Genomic DNA, 17472 nt, shown 5'->3' with positions numbered 1-17472 from the left:
TCCGGCGCCTAAGACTTGAGAAGCTGTTACCTACACAGTATCATGTAGCATGTCTGATTTTAAATTCATATGGGCATGCCAATGTTTTGCGCGTTAGAAAAAGCGCCTAGGGTTCGCTGTTGCTCCGCTGTACTTTTATGAGAATAAAATTTTTAAACAGCATTCTCATTAAAGCGAAAAGGCGTTAAGCGTAAGCTCTGAGAAAGTTTTAGTCCAGCATCTATATGTGTGTGGTCATTTACCCATACAAAATACGTAAATACAAAAGACTTCAAATCGCAACATCTGCATTAAATGACACAAACTTTGCGACAGCAATTAAAACTAATATTACAGTTCCAAATGAATTTTAGTTGTTGCATATACTTTTCTGTTTTTTTTTTGCTTCTCCTCCTAACGTCTTAACACAAATAGTTTTCCTTGTCTGCAGGCTGCAAAGTAAACCTCAACATTTTCACTTTTTTTGCACCTTTTCCGCAGTGTTTCTAGCTGATTGGGTCTTGGGTCTCTTGGGCCTCATTCCTTTTATTGCGAAACTCTCATGTAGTACAAAGAAAAACAAATAAAAAATGTGCGAGGAAGCCCGAACCAAACCAGAGTTCATCGCAGGCGAACCAATTGAAAAGAAAAGTAAAAGGGGCAACGCCTAAGAGCAAGTTGAAGAGAAAACAATTAGAAGAAAAACTGTTTTTGCTGTGGTTTCTTTGTTTACATCCTTGTACACTGTATGACCGAGTCATTTGTGCGCATCTAAAGAAATCATTAAAATATCACAGGTTACTATACAGCATCTATGACTACCTCAATAATTGCAATTTACTCTCAAACTTTTCGAAACACTGATTTAGTGATAGTTCATTTGGTTTACAAAACAGACATTGCGCATAAGTGGGTGTGCGTATTCCTAGGTCATGCTTTCACTTTTTTTCAATATTAGACAGACACCTGCGAACTTCAACAGAAAAGAAAAGGTAGCATCAGCAAATCATCGGAGTAGAATACCAATCTGCACAAAGTTGGAAGTCAGATGTCAAGGATAAGCTTAATATGATTTATTTCCAATGCGGCGAAGTCTATTCATGAATCATTAATTACCCTTTAGTGTTTATATTCTCAGCACTTCATTTCCTTCAGTGGGGTCGGCCGCAGTGCTTTAAGTGATGAAAATTCTATTTATAACGTTGTTCTAGACACATGTCGGGATTGAAATCTGAATAAAATGCCCGTTGAATGTATTTACTAGGTGATCCAATATTTAAAGCCCTCACTGGCTGATATCGTTTATTTTAATACACCTGTTCTGTAATGCAGCTGCTAAATTACATTGTTACATTGAACGTTCAAAAGCATCGGTTTCATGATACAAGGTCATGTCTAAGATGCAAGAAAGGGACGCGACGAACTTTCACTCCAAGCTGACGTGCATAATGGACAAAGAGTACGTGTGCTATACAAACCACTAGCGGTCCAGCACCGAACCGTTTGGAGCGCCTAAAATAGCTTGCAGTGAGGTATTAACACTGGAAACCATTCCGACTTAACTCAGCAAAGAGTCCGCCCATATAAAAAAAACTCACACCTTTGGAGGAAAAGTGGCGCCTAAATAGCTTTGATTGTGGGGAGATCTTGCAGGAACGAGACAAGTATCTCCGGCTGCATGGGGATACTGCCGACGGCCGCGAGATGTGAAAGCCAACAAAGCGACGGTGTAGATGAGACAAATGTGTACAGGCATATTGCTGCTATCATTCAGTTTTGTTATCAAACTTTTGACGCCGTCAATTTGTACATCTCAAATTATGGTTTCTTCTAAGTTCGGCTAACATCTTCCATACACAGCGCTTCGCGTCAATGTACACGACCCTCTTGTCTGTGTTTTGTTTTTTCTACGCGGTTAATAATGCTGCGGATGAATAAGTTGCCCAAAGTGTGTCATGTGAAAGAATGTGTCCGCTTCCACCAGGAGGCGCAGGCCACATTTCGGGCGCCGTCTCTTGAGGTTTGTATCACCAGTGGTCACCGCATGTCGACATCACTACGGATCGTCAAGCGGCGTTCTGTCACTCGTACGCATTGGCTATGTAAATCGGCAACATTAATTCATCATCATCAGCTTGACTACACCCACTGCGGGGCAAAGGCCTCTCCCATGTCTCTCCAATTAACCCTGTCCTTTGTCAGTTGCCGCCACTGTATTCCCGCAAACTTGTTAAGCTCATCCGCCCACCTAACTTTCTGCCGTCCCCTGCTACGTTTGCTTTCTCTTGGAATCCACTCCGTTACCCTTAAGGACCAGCGGTTATCTTGCCTTCGCATTAGATGCCCTGCCCAAGCCCATTTCTTCCTCTTGATTTCAACTAAGATGTCATAAACCCGCGTTTGTTCCCTCAACCACTCCGCCCTTTTCCGATCTCTTAACGTTACACCTATCATTTTCCTTTCCATAGCTCCCTGCGTTGTTCTTAACTTAAGCTGAACCCTCTTTGTTAGCCTCCACGTTTCTGCCCCATAGGTGAGTACCGGTAGTACACAGCTGTTGTATACTTTTCTCTTCAGCGATATTGGTAAGCTACCATTCATGATCTGAGAGAAGCTGCCATATGCGCTCCACCCCATTCTTATTCTTCTAGTTATTTCCCTCTCATGATCCGGATCTGCGGTCACTACCTGCCCTAAGTAGACATATTCTAATTGGCGAAGCTTAATTACTGCGATGCTCTACATGCGCTTAGGCCTGCGCTGTTGTGCGAGACACTCATACAGAGCCTCCTTTTATTGCACTCAACGTGAGTTCCTCCGTGGTAGAGCACAGCCCTCTCGCCTCACGACATAAGGGTTAGTGACCGAGTCCTGATTCGACCTTTTTTTTTTCTCAGTGCAGTTGCTTTTCTTTCTTCAGAGGACATGTGGCTATGACGTCATGGCCCTCTCGACTATGGGACTATCGTCAGCTCGCCGGACTCCGGGTTTTCGCCTCAACAGGAGTCTAACACTCTGGCGTTAAATGTCTGCATTTCTTTCCTTCCTGAAATACACTGCCCGTAGCAAGCGCCGTCGTAGTCTGTGTTTTTCGTTGCGTCGTACTGTGCGCTCTTCGAAATGTAATCCGAGTACAACGCTATTGTTCCTGGGGGCTTCAAACTGGTCCTATTCAAATGCACGGCTCACTGTGCAGCTGCCTCTTATCGCCTGGGAAGAAGTGAAGCACAACATTTCCGCCCCTTTCTAAACACAAATGCGTAGGCCTCGTGCTGAAACGAGCGACATGAAAAAAAAACGGCGTCACGGCTAATACCCTTCAAGGTTCCGCTGCAGACACCGAAAAGCGGGCACACCTGGTGGGATCTGCAACACTGACTTCACGTGGCAGAATAATGTCCTCTGTTAGTGTTCTCAGTTCCGTTATAACTGGGTGACTACAACGCTTTGTATACGAGTAAAAGACAGTTTACGCGGGTGGATTTCGAAACCCCTACTTAGGAAAATTGAGTTCTTTTGGAGCTCACTAATGCAAGCAGCTTTCTTTTAAGTATTACAGGATACTTTTAGCCTTGTTTTCAGCAGCGCTGATGTCTGTATGCCACTGCCATGCCGCCTCTCAGCGGCGGAAGGAAACGGATTGGCAAGAATTAGGCTGAACCAGAGCTCCCGGAACACCGAACAAAGTTTATTCTCGGTCAGTGCACAAGAATACAGACAGTATAGAAAACTGCGTATGCAAGACATAACACACCGCGATACAATTCCAGCCCATGGGTACTTCACATGGGTGTCCGTGCCAGAACAGGCGCCTTAGCAAAAAACACATCACGAGCTCACATGTCAGATTAGACCGCATGACACACGTGCGCCTAACGCGTCATAGCCGGCGCGGCCTGATCCCGCCGCGGCATTCTTGTCTCCTTGGGGTGGATAACGATACAGCTGTTTCTTGACGCCAGTCGACCGCCGAAATTCAGAAACGCCGTTAGCTCCCTAACAGGTCGTATTCAGACATGGCACACACACACCTGAATTTCATAAATGCAGTATTCAGAAAAGACGATGACATATAATACGGCACAAAACCTTAGTTTCATTAGGTGTTCAGAAACTGGTCAGCCGACCGGAAAAATTTCTGAGCAGGGTATGACGCAACATGAAAACTTGTCACATAATACCTGCTTTTTATTACTTTCGGTATTCTATAATCCGAATCAGTTACAGGTTTTAAAAATGATGGTAGGCTTGTAAAGAACTAAGTGCATTGTTATTATAAATATTTTGCTTACAGAAACGAATTCGAGAGGTGCTGGCATTGCTACCCTAATCTCCAACAAACGTTACAAGGACTCTAATCGGTGTAGGCTCTGTAATCAGCAAACTTCGCGAGAACATGCCTAGCGTTTGTTCTGCAGCGCGGCTGCTCACTTCGAAGTCTTCATAGCCTCCTTTAAATGCAAAGAAGTGTTTTGGCTACTCTAATGTGCTACATGTCTTGAGATTATGTGCCTTTATGCATCCACGAACGAAGGAAAAAACACTACTGCGCAGGTGGCGTCTGGCTGAAGCGCTAAAGAAGCCGTTGAGATGGATGCGTTCTTGGGCGGCCGCAGCCTTCCTCCCATGTCCATGGCTGTCTCCATACTTGCGTCCGCAGTCAACGGGATGCACATAGTGCCAACAGTGGGATACTTCTACGCCTATGGATTTGCATTCTTCTTCATGAATGCATGGAATGTAGGGGCGGCAATATTTTCTACATTCACGTTGGTGCCTCTTTTCTACCGCCTGCGCATTTCGACCATCTTCCAGGTATAAAATAAGTAGCGAAGATACGAGCGTGTATATCGAAGCTGATCTTTGAGACACTCCTCTTGAGTGCTTATTCGTGATTATATGACAGTAATTATTTTTTGTATCCCCAAAATCGCTTCGCCACTTTCACTAGCAGAGCTAAAGACTTTAGAAAGACATGTCCACGGTGACTCACAGGTTACCTCTTATGTGTGGGAGTTTCGTGCGTAGAAAAATATTTATTTAGGTGGTGACGAAGTCAACAGTAGAGTTTTTCAAAATAATCTGGTTTCTAGTTTAAATGGAGTCATACTGCGTGCAAGAAAAGCTAACAAAATAGGGACTTCATGTAATCTTGGCAGCGAAGAAAGCTGCATTACAGTCAGCACAATCTTCATAATCAATATGAATTTTTAGGAACTGTAGGAATAGCTTTAAGTATCTTGCACGGACAATATACGCATATCTGAAGCATAGATTGGTGGCACACATTTGAGCGGCCTCTTCTGGGACCAGACGCCCGCAATGGGTAGCAGGAGCTAACGTATCTAGCTGAAGCACGTATCAGGTGCGCAAACAAACTACCTTCGGCTGAAATCAGGACATGAAAAAATGCCATCTTGGGAGAGCATAATGTAGAGAACGTGCTTATACTAAAATTACGGAGTGCACTAAGATTATGTACGTGTACGTGGTTTGAATGCGAAACATTTCCTCATAGTGAGTTCTGTTTCGAAGTTTATTAAACATTCCTTCCTTCCAAATAACACCCCTACTTGTTAAGGCAAAGCCGTAAGGTGACTCATACACTAGGATTACTTCTGTTCGCCATGAGGCACACTGCTTATGGTTATAGCTTATTGCTTATGCTCGCATCGTAATCTGAAGGTCCTTCCTTGAATTCCCTGCAACTTCGGAATAAATGTTATATTTATTTGCTGTAGACGTCATTATCTCATGGTCTACTGCTGAAGACATGCGAGAAGGTGGTAACGTCACTGTCAGGAAGGGGGGGGGGGGGGGGGTTGGAGTACTGCTGCAGGTCAACGCCGTCCGATTTCGTTTCCGATCAGCCATGTATAGCTTTGTGATTGATAATATGTTGGGATCAAGAGTGAAAACACTGCTATGGTGATAGTTCAGTTGTGCACAGTGGCTCTTCGTCTCGGAGAACAGCACATCGCAAAGCATGGAGCAGCTCCTTAAAAATTTCGGGATTTTAAGAAAAGAGTAAATCTTGCTAATTTAGCATGCTTGTCGGCAAAATCACTTTCCGTAAATCTACATTTGCAACGCATATATACTAGTGCACCGCATGGTGAGGACCTCCTAGAGTTGCAAGGTGTAAGCCTGCACTTTGGAGAATAAAGTAAAATAGCACAGTTGATTGCACGTCAATTAAAAAGTTCTATTTTGATTCGTGCAGGAGATTCAAAGCACACTTTGGGATAAATGTAAGGGCCAATTTAGTTTCGCTTCCCCGTCTGTGGAAACCAGTGCACTCACACCATGCGTGTTATTTTGCTAAAACCAGATCACTGTCAGCCACTTAGAGCCAAGGAAATAATTTTGCAATATTACTGGGTATTTAACGTGTAGCAGAGGTGCGGAATTTTCCTCTTCATAACTTAATCGTCAGAATAGAGCACGCAATTGACATTGTTCAGAGCCGCTCTTTCATCACGACTAGCATTCCCAGTAGCATTTAAATATATTTCAGGGGAACTAATTTGGTGAGTTCATAACTAAGAGGTCTTGCGGAAACAGGTGCCTATGGAAAGCTAATTTGAGCCCCTAAATGAAATGGCTACATAGCACGAAACTGTCACAAGACAGATCACATTTGTCACTTTTTCCATTGCGGGGACGTGCATTTACTATTCACGGCTGAGCTGTATGGTCGTGGTCCATAGCCAACGCTTTTCTTTTCGTTTACCAACATTGCAGAATGTTTGTACAGTGCTCACTCACCTGTGCTGTACTAAATCCGGCCGACTGTGTTGTCCGCTGCAACAGCTGGAAGGTTCATACAGCATGTTGTTTCAGCACATGATCCTGTCATGTTGCGTCCTGTTGGCCGGAATGTGTTTTTACGTGCGTCCTCTAGTGTGATTTTGTTGACAATGCGAGAAACAAGGCCGTACTCGGCAATACAGCTCAACACAGAAAGCAGCTTTCGAATAGTATTTTGTTCATATGTATTCCGGTTATTTTCAGTACCTCCGTCTCCGTTTTGACAACAAGGTCGGCTTTACAGCTTGCGTCATATATTTTATCCTCACGGTAAGTTTTCAGAATTTTTGAGGGGGTGGAGGACTACCGTCTTTTAATCACGCTCGCCACAACCTTCTGCTGAGGTGTGATTGCTTCGAACTTACTTTAATGCAAGCACAACTTATTCTGTCGCTTTGCACTACACGCTAGAAGCTGATGATCACCAGCACAATAATGCTTGCGCATTTTCAAAGAAGACTTAGAAGGCTCCGCAAAAATGAGCCCAACAAGTGCTAAAAAGTGCACAAAAAGTGCGTGAAAATGGGCACTTCGACAGCACAATGGTTCCCTCAGAGAGGTTGAGGCAACAAACGGGGTAAAATAACATCCTAGTCGAAATTAAGAGGAAGAAATGGGCATGAACAGGGCATGTGGTGCGAAGGCAGTATAACTACCGGTCCTTAAAGGTAACGTGGGTTCCAAGAAAAGCAAGCGTAGCAGAGGGTGGCAGAAAGGTAGGTGGGCGGATGAGGTTAAGAAATTTGGGTCGATATGGCAGCGGCAGCTAGCAATGGACAGGGTTAATTGGAGAGACATGGGAGAGGCCTTTTCCCTGCAGCGGGCGTAGTCAGGCTGATGGTGATGGTGGTGATGAACGTCCCAAGGCGACTCAGGCTACCAGGGACGCCGCAGTAAAGAGCTCCGGAAATTCAGGCCATCTGGGGTTCTTTCACCTGTACGGACATTGAACAGTACACGGACCTCTAGGATTTCGCCTCCACTGAAATGCGTGCGCCAAGGCCGGGATTGAACTCACGTCTTTTGGGTCAGCAGCCGAACTCTATAACCACTGAGCCACCGCGGCGGCCTATTTACTTGCCTCTCGACTATCCGCTTTGTGCTGCTTTGTGTTTGCACCCCTTCCTTTCCGAGGATACTGGCCATGCCTTTGCTGACGCCGTTTACATATGGAATGTAAAAGGCGTCAGTGAAAACTTGGCCCGTATTCTCGGAAATAGGAGCAAGCCAACACCTCCTCCCCTGCCCAAAAAGCCATCATCAGTATAAAAAAGTTTGCAGTGGTTTAGCTGTGGTTAAACCTGGAGCTCTACAAAGCAGATGTCAGAAAAATAAACAATGATCGAAGCGTAGTGGCGAATACTGTGAGGCATATGGCGACCCGCGCCCGCGCAGGAGATTCTTGAGTTATTCCACATTGAATAGGCGCGAAGGAATGTTAACCTTTCCTTCAGAACCCTTCACCCTCTTGCATCCATGGTTTACGTTCAGTGACCAGATGGCTGACTACACGTGCGCTTAAAATCCAAACTGCAACCCACCCGCAGTCGCACCTGTTAATGGAAACGAGTAGGTTCCGAAGTGATGTGTTACCTGCATTTGGGTCAGCGTTCTTTTCTGACTCCAAAATAAGTTCTGTTCCCAACAAGGCAAACTTGAGTTGAATATTTTCTTCTTGAGTCGTGCTCACATTGTAGCTAATTTGCTAATAAAGTACGCGATATTTGAAGTTCGTCAATCGATTCCAAAAGGGTTGTCATTTATTTGGTCCTAATGTCTTCCACTGTGTCCTTTTTTTATGAGCAGTTCGCTTTTGTGTTCATTCGTGTGGTCCAATCTACCTGCGTTGGCGTGCCAGCTAATGCATCGGCGTTGCCGTGGAGTCCTCGTTTTTCGTCGGAGGCCTGGCGTTGTCTCCGGTTTAATTAAGCATCGCCTGTTTGAAAAGCATCTCCAGTGACTGTTCCGTTAAATACTGATTAGAGTTTCGGGTGTGTTGAACATTACACGTTAAATCGCAGCATTAAGGGCCGTTGTACGATCGCTTTTTGGGCGGATCCGCCAGGCTGGCGGATGGCGGGCCGCCCGACCAGACAATTGGCAGCCGCCCTGTCCGGCGGGCGGAAGGAAAGATGGTCAACTTCAACTTTCGGGCGAATGAGCGGATCCGCCTGGCGACCGGATTGCAGCGATTGGCTGCTTTTACGTGACCTCTCAGGCCCGCCGCGCCTCCGCTTGTGCCGGAGCAAGACGGCCCTCCGTCGACTGAACTGGGGAGCGAGGCATAGGTGGTGGAAGTTATGCCGCGAAGCATATTATATTGGCCACATGTTGATATCACAAGTGTTCAGTGCGACTGCGAACTTCTCCACGTGCAGCAGCGGCGAGCGACGGTTTCCTAAGTTGAATTCTGTAATCGTCAACGCTGATGGAGTTGACAGAGCCCCTCTTGAAACCGACGCAAGATCTACGCGTTGGCGGTGTCACGAAGTGTTTATATGGAGCTGTTTGTGGTTGTTGCAAGTGTTCTTAATTCCTGCGAGGATCGTAACGCACAGCGGCGAGTAACAGCTGCTCACGGTGAACTTCTGTGCGTGCATGAGCTGCCTAACACTCTGACTAGTGTTCGCGTAGTGAAAGTGATTGCAATCGGAGCGAGTGCTTTTACGTCAAGGCAGTGAAATGTACACCTGCGAGCGCTCACTACGCACGCCATTCTTTCCGAATGCTGAAATGAACGTGGCGTTATGCAGTTAGTCGCATTCGTTGCGATGGTTGCAGTGATCTCGAGCGAAGCGTGCACATGACTGTTTCTGCTACTCATTCATTACCATTTCGATCGCGATTCGTGATGACACTGTGCTTCAGAATTGTCGTATGTGCGACGTGACGCGAGCTTGGCTGCAGCGATGTCACCATCCTTCTGCGCCTTGGCGTTCCATTCAATACATTTTGTGATGATGGGTGCTCGGGTTACGACTCGCCGGAGGAACTTTGTAACCTGTGTGAAAACATCGGTGCAGTGCAAATGTATCTTCGGGAGCGTCATTTTTTTTATTTCCTGCCGGCTGTGCGCACATTTGCCTGCGATAAATACATCGGCGTGATGAATGAGTGACTGAACACTTCTTCAAGCCATATCGGTTTAGGTTGTAACAACATGGTATTACGCGATTACAAACAAGAGTCATTGCCGCTTTTAAATCACGGCTGATTGACAGTGTACAAATCTCTAATGTGTGCCAACTCATAAGTCTCTTTCTCGTGAGCATTTCAATTGATGTAGCGCAGAACAAAAAGTGTGGCAGCAGCTTATGCAATCAAAACTGTCCACAGAGGAAGTTGGGCGTAACGCGTCTTGATAAAAAAACAACAAATAAAATGAGAAAACATTGGCCTTTGCTCTTTTTTCTCTTTTTGCTTAGCTGTGTTAAGTCAATATTGACAAATGCTTGGCAATATTAAGTTGAAGTGGGATGTTGGTTCCCACTGCAGTCAGAAAAATGCAGCGCTCTTGAAGCGCCTCATGGCCAATGACAGTGTTTGTTGTTGATTTGCTCACGGTTCCTTTCGATTCAGAGATCAGCGGTACGAAGCTGGATGTGTTCACAATGCTATTGTTGCAGAGCTGCTCGCGAAATGGGCTTTATTGGTGTTAAGCAGTTGTTCAGCAGCGCTTCCTGGGTCAGCCACAGCAGTTTGTTTAACAAGACATTCTTGAAGCCTTGAGAAGATGTCGTCGATGCACTTGCACATGTCTATCTGCTACCTTCATTTGCCTGTCTCTGCTTGCTACAAATGCGATTACTTGCAGACAGCAAAATAAGCCCTGTGGAGCTGGCAAAGCTACGCTAGAAACAAAGACGACGGTAACAGCACCACTGCACAGGGTAGCAATTCTTTCTCAGTCGTCGTCCCTTAGCGCAGTTTCGACATGCCAACTTGCCACCAGTGCACCCCACACTACGCTGTGATCAAGTTCTGTGAAATTTACTGAAAGCAACAACGGGAGAGGAAGCAGGTTGTGTAGGCATATCTAGTGCATTCTGTGCAGATAGCTTCCTGCCTTATTATAGCCTGTCCCCTCTGTTTCTAACCCTTCATCACCCAGCACCTATTGCCCTATTTGTGTTAATGGCATATGCTGCAAATAACCAAACACACTTAATACTCTTGACCCTGCTAGATTATTTTGGCCCATTAAGTTGTTTCATCCAAATTGCCAAGCTTTTAGGAAACATTTCTGCAATAGCCAACTTTTTCTTGTTCTTCACGACATGCACCTTCACTACAACATCACCCTATGATGCTTTTTTCTTTGCTTTGAAAAAGCATACAATTCCCTTATTTATGTAAGGCTGGTTTTCTCGTGTTTTAACTTGCATCCAGTAGCTCTAAACCTGATCGAAGCTTAAACAGCCAGCCGTCGGCAGATTCCTCCTCCCAATTCTCATGCATCCTGCCTTTTCCTACTATCTCGGACGTCCCCCAAGGCATTCTCTTGGGCCTCAGGCTTTTATTACTTGCATTTTTACCTTCCCTTTAGTGTTTTGTCACATGCCTTGACTAACAGCTATATGGGGTCTGCCATTTTGCAATCAATACCGGCATTTCAGTACTCCAAAACAACATTTTACATGCTCTGGATTGGCTTGTTTGCTAATGTTACTAAGAATGCACTAATATTTTTTTATTGTCAGCATTACATTTTGCAAACTTATAAGGCCTTCCGATAAAGGTATATTCACTGTATACTGGTTACAATACTCACCTAATATTCCTCATACACCCACCCACAACCTATGATTATTACACCCGACGTGTCCTTAGTATCACCGTCTTCCAAGTTGCTTGCGTTCAAATCACCTATGTGGCTTCAGCTGGGGTATTCTAGTGGCACATGCCACAAAATATAACTTAACTAGAATGCTGGCATGAGTTCAGATCTGAGCCGCTTGTTTTATTCTTCCAGACTACTTTTCAAGCTCCAATGTAACAGCACTAAAGGTGAATCTTCAAATTTCTGCATGTCGTGCAGAAACTGCAGATTTTTCTAACTGTTTATCGTCATATAACCAACTAATCTTTTCGGACTCATCGTTCCTTCTGCACTAGTCGCACAAGCAGTGCTGTGCCTCAGTTAGCTCATGTAACTGCATTTCAAGATTCATTTTTGTTTTTGCCACAAAAGGCTGGAATGGCCTTCTAACTCACAGGGCTTACTAACGTCTTGTCCTTTGAGGTGGTCACTGCATAAATCCATGCAGTAAATGATGAAGTTCATCCAGTGAATTAGGCATATGCCCCAAGGTGAAGATTTGTGATAAGAGAGCAATTGCTCATTAGCATCAACTCAAGTTAAGCCATAAGGCTACAAAAAAAGCCTAGAACGCTTTCCTTTGTAATGGCATGGCTGTGCTTGGATGCTAGTGGTTAATTACTTCTTATTAGTAAATTACAAACTCATCAAGTTCCTACTTGGCGTATCATGTTAGCTCACCACTCAAGTATTGTCATTTAGTACTGTATAGGTATAATAAATATTAAAATAAGTTATTCTAATCAAGTGCTTAGCCGCTTGCCCAGCTCAGCAAATCAATACAATGCTATCTTATGCGTAAGAACTATCCTCACAATCTCTTTCAAGTAATATCGGGGCAGAGTTACACAACAGTTTTGTTGGACGGTATACAGTTGCATTTAGGCTAACTTGCACACAGCACAAACTAGGTCTAGCCAGCTAAACTCGTGTACTGAAAAGCTAAGCATGCATTACTGTGCCTATCTGTGTCAGACTTTCGTTGGCGCTTCTCTCTTATCGTTTCTTCAGCTAAGCAAGACATCGACTTATAACATAGCTCAGTGAGAAGGCTGCAAATGCATACTTATGCATGTGACTTTTATATATTCAGGATAGTGTTAACAGGACTGCTGGTTCACCTAAAACAAAAAAGCCGTCAACTTCAAGTTGCAGTATAGAGATGCCAGAAACGACAAAAGCCATCACTGCTTTTGTGTTTTTCTTTGGCATTCTTCGGCGTAACTTCATCTTGGCCTTTTGCAAATTTCTGTTGCCTGTCGAAGACTCAGTTAATTTCTTTCTTCGAAAGCAGACTGGCACTGATATAGGTATATTTTTCTGAGCATGTTGATAGTCAGCCACTAAGAGCACTCTAAAATTCAGCATATATTAAGTGGTATGAACATCAGTTAACAGCTAGCAATGTTCACTTTTGCTTGCTACTTTGGGAACTGGTCATCGTTACATTCAGCCATTCTACATTTTACTGATCAGTGAAAATAACTTTAGACATTGCCTTAAAGGCTGTATCAGAGAACATATGCATATATACCTGTCACGGCTTATTTGTAATTTCATTTTATTGCACGACATCATAGCTTTCTTACTGGAAATCTAAATTTACAAATTCTGCTTGAGATGTTAGTGTTTGCTCGAGATAACCAGATAATATGGCCATCGCACCGTGTTTCCCTCACTATAAAAGTATTTTTTCTCAGACTAAGCCGGGAGCCGTGGCCATGCAAACCCTTCAAATTCGTTTTGCATTTACTCTACCTGTAATCCTGTAATGGCATGTACAGACTTTTATGCAATACAAAGAAGGCACCCACTTCATTTTGTATTCACAGCGACATTTGAGAATATGTCCATTTAGAGCAGGTAGTGACAGCTGATCCAGATCATGAGAAGGAAATAACTAGAAGAATAATAATGTGGTGGAGCGCATATGGCAGGTTATCTCAGATCATGAATGGCAGTTTACCAATATCCCTCAAGAGAAAAGTATACAACAGGTGTATCTTACCGGTACTCACCTATGGGGCAGAAACGTGTAGGCTAACACAGAGGGTTCAGCTTAAGTTAAGGACAACGCAGCGAGCTATGGAAAGCAAAATGATAGGTGTAACGTTAAGAGATCGGAAGCGGGCGGAGTGGGTGAGAGAACAGACGCGCGTTAATGATATCCTAGTTGAAATCAAGAGGAAGAAGTGGACTTGGGCAGGGCATGTAATGCGAAGGCAAGATAACCGCTGGTCCTTAAGGGTAACTGAGCGGATTCCAAGAAAAGGCAAGCGTAGCAGGGGGCGGCAGAAAATTAGGTGGGCCGATGAGATTAAGAAATTTGGGGGAATATGGCGGCCGCGGCTGGTGAAGGGCAGGGTTAATTGGAGAGACATGGGAGAGTCCTTAGCCCTACAGTGGGCGTAGTCAGGCTGATGATGATGATGATGATGATGATGGAGTTGCACAGAGTATGTGCCAGCTTGTCTTGTACATGGCAACAATGACATGGCCTTCAGCAGAACTTTTCATACTTGTTTTCAACACTGTATTCTGTCTTGTGTAACTGCAATATGAGCTCAGGAAGGAATGCTAAACCACAACTTGATGGCCCGCTGTCACTGTGCAGAAAAAAGCCATGCACTTTTAGCCCAGTGGTGCACCTCTAAGCCCCTTTGCAGCCACATGGTGCTATTTCCATTTTGGCTTTAATAATGGCCTGAAAAACATAATAAAAATAAATCACTACTATTGCATTGTCACTGTTCTGTCAAATGCAGAACTGCTTTAATTACAACTGGTTTTGCCTGTTCCAATTAGCTGGAAACATAACTTCTCATGTCCATTAGCACTTGAGTTTGACAGCAGTGTTGTGCTAAATTGTGAATGTGTGAGCGCGCGCGCACGAAACAAACACACACACAGGCTGTATCAGAGAACACACACACCTTATATATTGATTGGTTTATTGGGGTTTAACGACACAAAGCTACACAGGCTATGAGGGACGCCGTAGTGAAGGGCTCCGGAAATTTCGACCACCTGGGGTTCTCTAACGTGCACTGACATCGGACAGTACACGGGCCTCTAGAATTTCGCCGTCATCGAATTTCAGCCGCCGCGGCCGGGATCCAACCCGCGTCTTTCCGGTCAGCAGCCGAGCGCCGTAACCACTGAGCCACCGCGGCGGGGCCCTTATATATTGAATATGTAAGCATGTGTTTGGCAGTAACAGTATAGGGAGCCAAGGAGAAGGCCGTTTGCATATCACAGTGACTGTGCAAAACGATTGGAAAAGGCTGCAAGTGCAATTACTTTTTTTTTTCTCGGCCAGCAATGCAAAAACACTGGAGTGTGCTATTTTGAATAACTGACTAAAATTTTAAGTATGTGCTCTTAACTATTTTAAAAAATGTGATTATACCGATTGAAATTACGGATGGTTGTTAGCAGCCTGTACTGCATCCTTGCCCGATCGAGAATTCGCACTAAGAATCGCGTCGTCGTTGTGAAATTCGTCGGGGCAGCGTAACTTTCAAAGCAGGCAGCATTCTGTTATTTTGGGGCAGAAATCACGGGCCGTTGTGAGAACGTATCGTCGAACGAGAAGGAGTACCTACTCGATTGCGATGTGACGCGTTTTTCAGTCTCTTGGGTAGAAATGGTCCAAACACGTATCGTTTCCGACGAAATCGCTTCAGATGAGCAGACTCGCCTTCGATCTTGAGTAGTTTTGTCGCGAATTGGTTCTTGGCCGTCGGGGCCATCTGAATTGAGATTCGTGCCGTCCCAGCCCTAATCACAGCCGACCACCATTTTACCTTCGACGAAAATTCCGCAGAAAAATAAACGTTGATGCAAGGATATTGTCTTGAACACGCCGCAATTAACACGGGTAATTTCTACCGCAAGATATCTGCGTGTTTCGCAACAAGCACATGCCTGTACGGCCGCACACGATTATACGGGCGTCACTGCCGCAGGTGCCAATCGGAACGTTCGAACCATCCGTCTCGTCCGCCAGCAGCAAAGTGATTGTACAACACCATTCCTCCCCACGTCCGGGCGGAGGCTAAAAGTGAGCGGTCCGCTCGCTGGTGAATCCGCCCCCCCCCCCCCCCCCCCCAAAAAAAAAATAACGATCGCACAACGGCCTTAAGGGCTGTTTAGGGCATCCAGCGTTTGGTATCCATCTAGAGAGCGATGCAAAAAATGCTTCTAATGCAGGGTACAATATTGAGTTTTTCTTCTCTCTGTGGTGAGTTGCAACGTTATATATTTTACTACAGATCTTTCGGAAGCCTGACACGCCGCATTCTCTTCCACTCTGAGATCGCCTCCATTTCGGTGTCGAATTTTTTGAAGCGAAAAGTTTCACTAGGCTAGTCAACATCGGGTCTGGCGTTCGCCGTGAACAATTTTAGCCACAACGGCGCATGCGCGAGCCCGCCGCGCGACGTCACTGGAGAGGCGCACGTGGTCGTGTTTACAGAGTCTGCATCGGTGCGCGCTCGGCTTCCTCGTATGACGCTACCTGCAGCCGCGTTTTTGCCACAGTTACTGCGCATTCGGCAGGAGGGCTATCAACGCGCTTGCATATACCGTTGTCGTGGTGCTCTCCGTGCATTGTGCGCGAACAGCGACAGCCATGACGTCAAACGAAGCACAACTCCAGCTTTTCGCTTCTATATCCAGGCTCAACCAGAGCTAAGCCACTGCCAATTTTTTTCGCTTCGGTAATGAAATCCTCAGCAAAGGTATGCGAGGCAACATTTCTCGCTACACGGGTTGCCAGTACTTTCCTCTCCTCGCCGCAAGCACTGCCGCGCCAGGCGGTGTTTTTCATGATAAAATTTCAAGAAGTGATGACACCAACCCTTAGGCAATATTGCGTTCCTGTTGTCCTCTTTTTTTTGCATTTGAAGCTAACTTTCGCCACTTGATGTTCTTAGAGTGCTTGTCGCTCGTTCTAGTGGTTCTTGTTTATTTGGTCACACTAGTACATGATTCGGATGCATACTGCGTTCCTTTTCTCACATGTTGAGTGTTGGTGTCTAACCTGAATCCCGTTTTTCATTTTAGATGTTCTCCATGAAATATATAGCATTATTTCGCTACATTTTCAGGTTCCCGTGCAGAGCGTATGCTGCTTCTGCAATTCATTGTATTTATTGGATTTTTGTAATAATGATAGTACTTCCATATCATACTTGCTGTTGTTCAATATTTTTATGTTGTTTTTTTTTCAGCAAACTCTTGGGGCTGTGGGAATCTACAGCGCTGCTGTTGCAGTTTCAACAAGTATGTGTCCGTGACGACGTGCCCAGTTCGTATTTCAGGTTTACAACTCGAAGCGCAATTTTTTTGTATGATTAAGACGAAGGACTCGGAGCAATTTTTTTCTTCAGAATCTGCGCGTTTAATGGCGCCAAAGACATGCAAAAATACTATCTTGAACGTGTGGTGCAGATAACTGTGCCTAACATGTAACAGTCTCCGATCACACATCTCATTTATGAATTAGCACATTTTGTCAGTTAGGACGAACTACAGCGCAGCGACATGGGACAAAGAAGGCAGCACTGGTGCTGTGTTCTTCGTTATGCCTTGCAGCTGCGGTTCTTATTATCCATCAAAATGAAGGCAATAGTTCACTTTTTGTTTCACTACCTTTTATATCTCTGAGTGCCATCAAAGCCACTCGCCTGTGGAATCGGTTGGGCCCGCTCAGAGATTCAAAGTCGTGATGCAACAGTACACACACACAGTGCTTCACGAGGCGCAGTTCCGTTTTTTTTGGAGATAGATTCCCAATGACGGGAGTAGTTTAAACTATACGCGTAATACAGCTCTGAATTATTCCATCTCACTATATCTTA

General features: G+C 44.9%; 1 protein-coding gene across 5 annotated transcripts in view; it reads left to right on the top strand.

Moving 5' to 3' along the window:
* Positions 1-17472, top strand: part of LOC149362998 (sodium/iodide cotransporter-like) — a 56982-nt gene that overhangs the window by 16864 nt on the left and 22646 nt on the right. For 3 of the 5 annotated variants that reach the window (XR_016289067.1, XM_089573324.1, XM_089573325.1), the window contains exon 2: positions 16843-16894. The exons of the other annotated variants lie outside the window; for them this stretch is intronic. Coding sequence is in view for 2 of the 3 variants with exons in the window: in XM_089573324.1 (XP_089429450.1) it covers positions 16843-16894 (52 nt within the window). In the remaining variant the exon portion in view is untranslated. The remainder of the gene's footprint in view (positions 1-16842; positions 16895-17472) is intronic. 5 annotated transcript variants of the gene reach the window in all.

This window comes from Amblyomma mixtum, chromosome 2, assembly GCF_055824585.1.
Source record: "Amblyomma mixtum isolate Tamu chromosome 2, ASM5582458v1, whole genome shotgun sequence".
Classification (NCBI taxonomy): domain Eukaryota; kingdom Metazoa; phylum Arthropoda; class Arachnida; order Ixodida; family Ixodidae; genus Amblyomma; species Amblyomma mixtum.
This window is presented reverse-complemented; position numbering and strand designations above follow the sequence as displayed.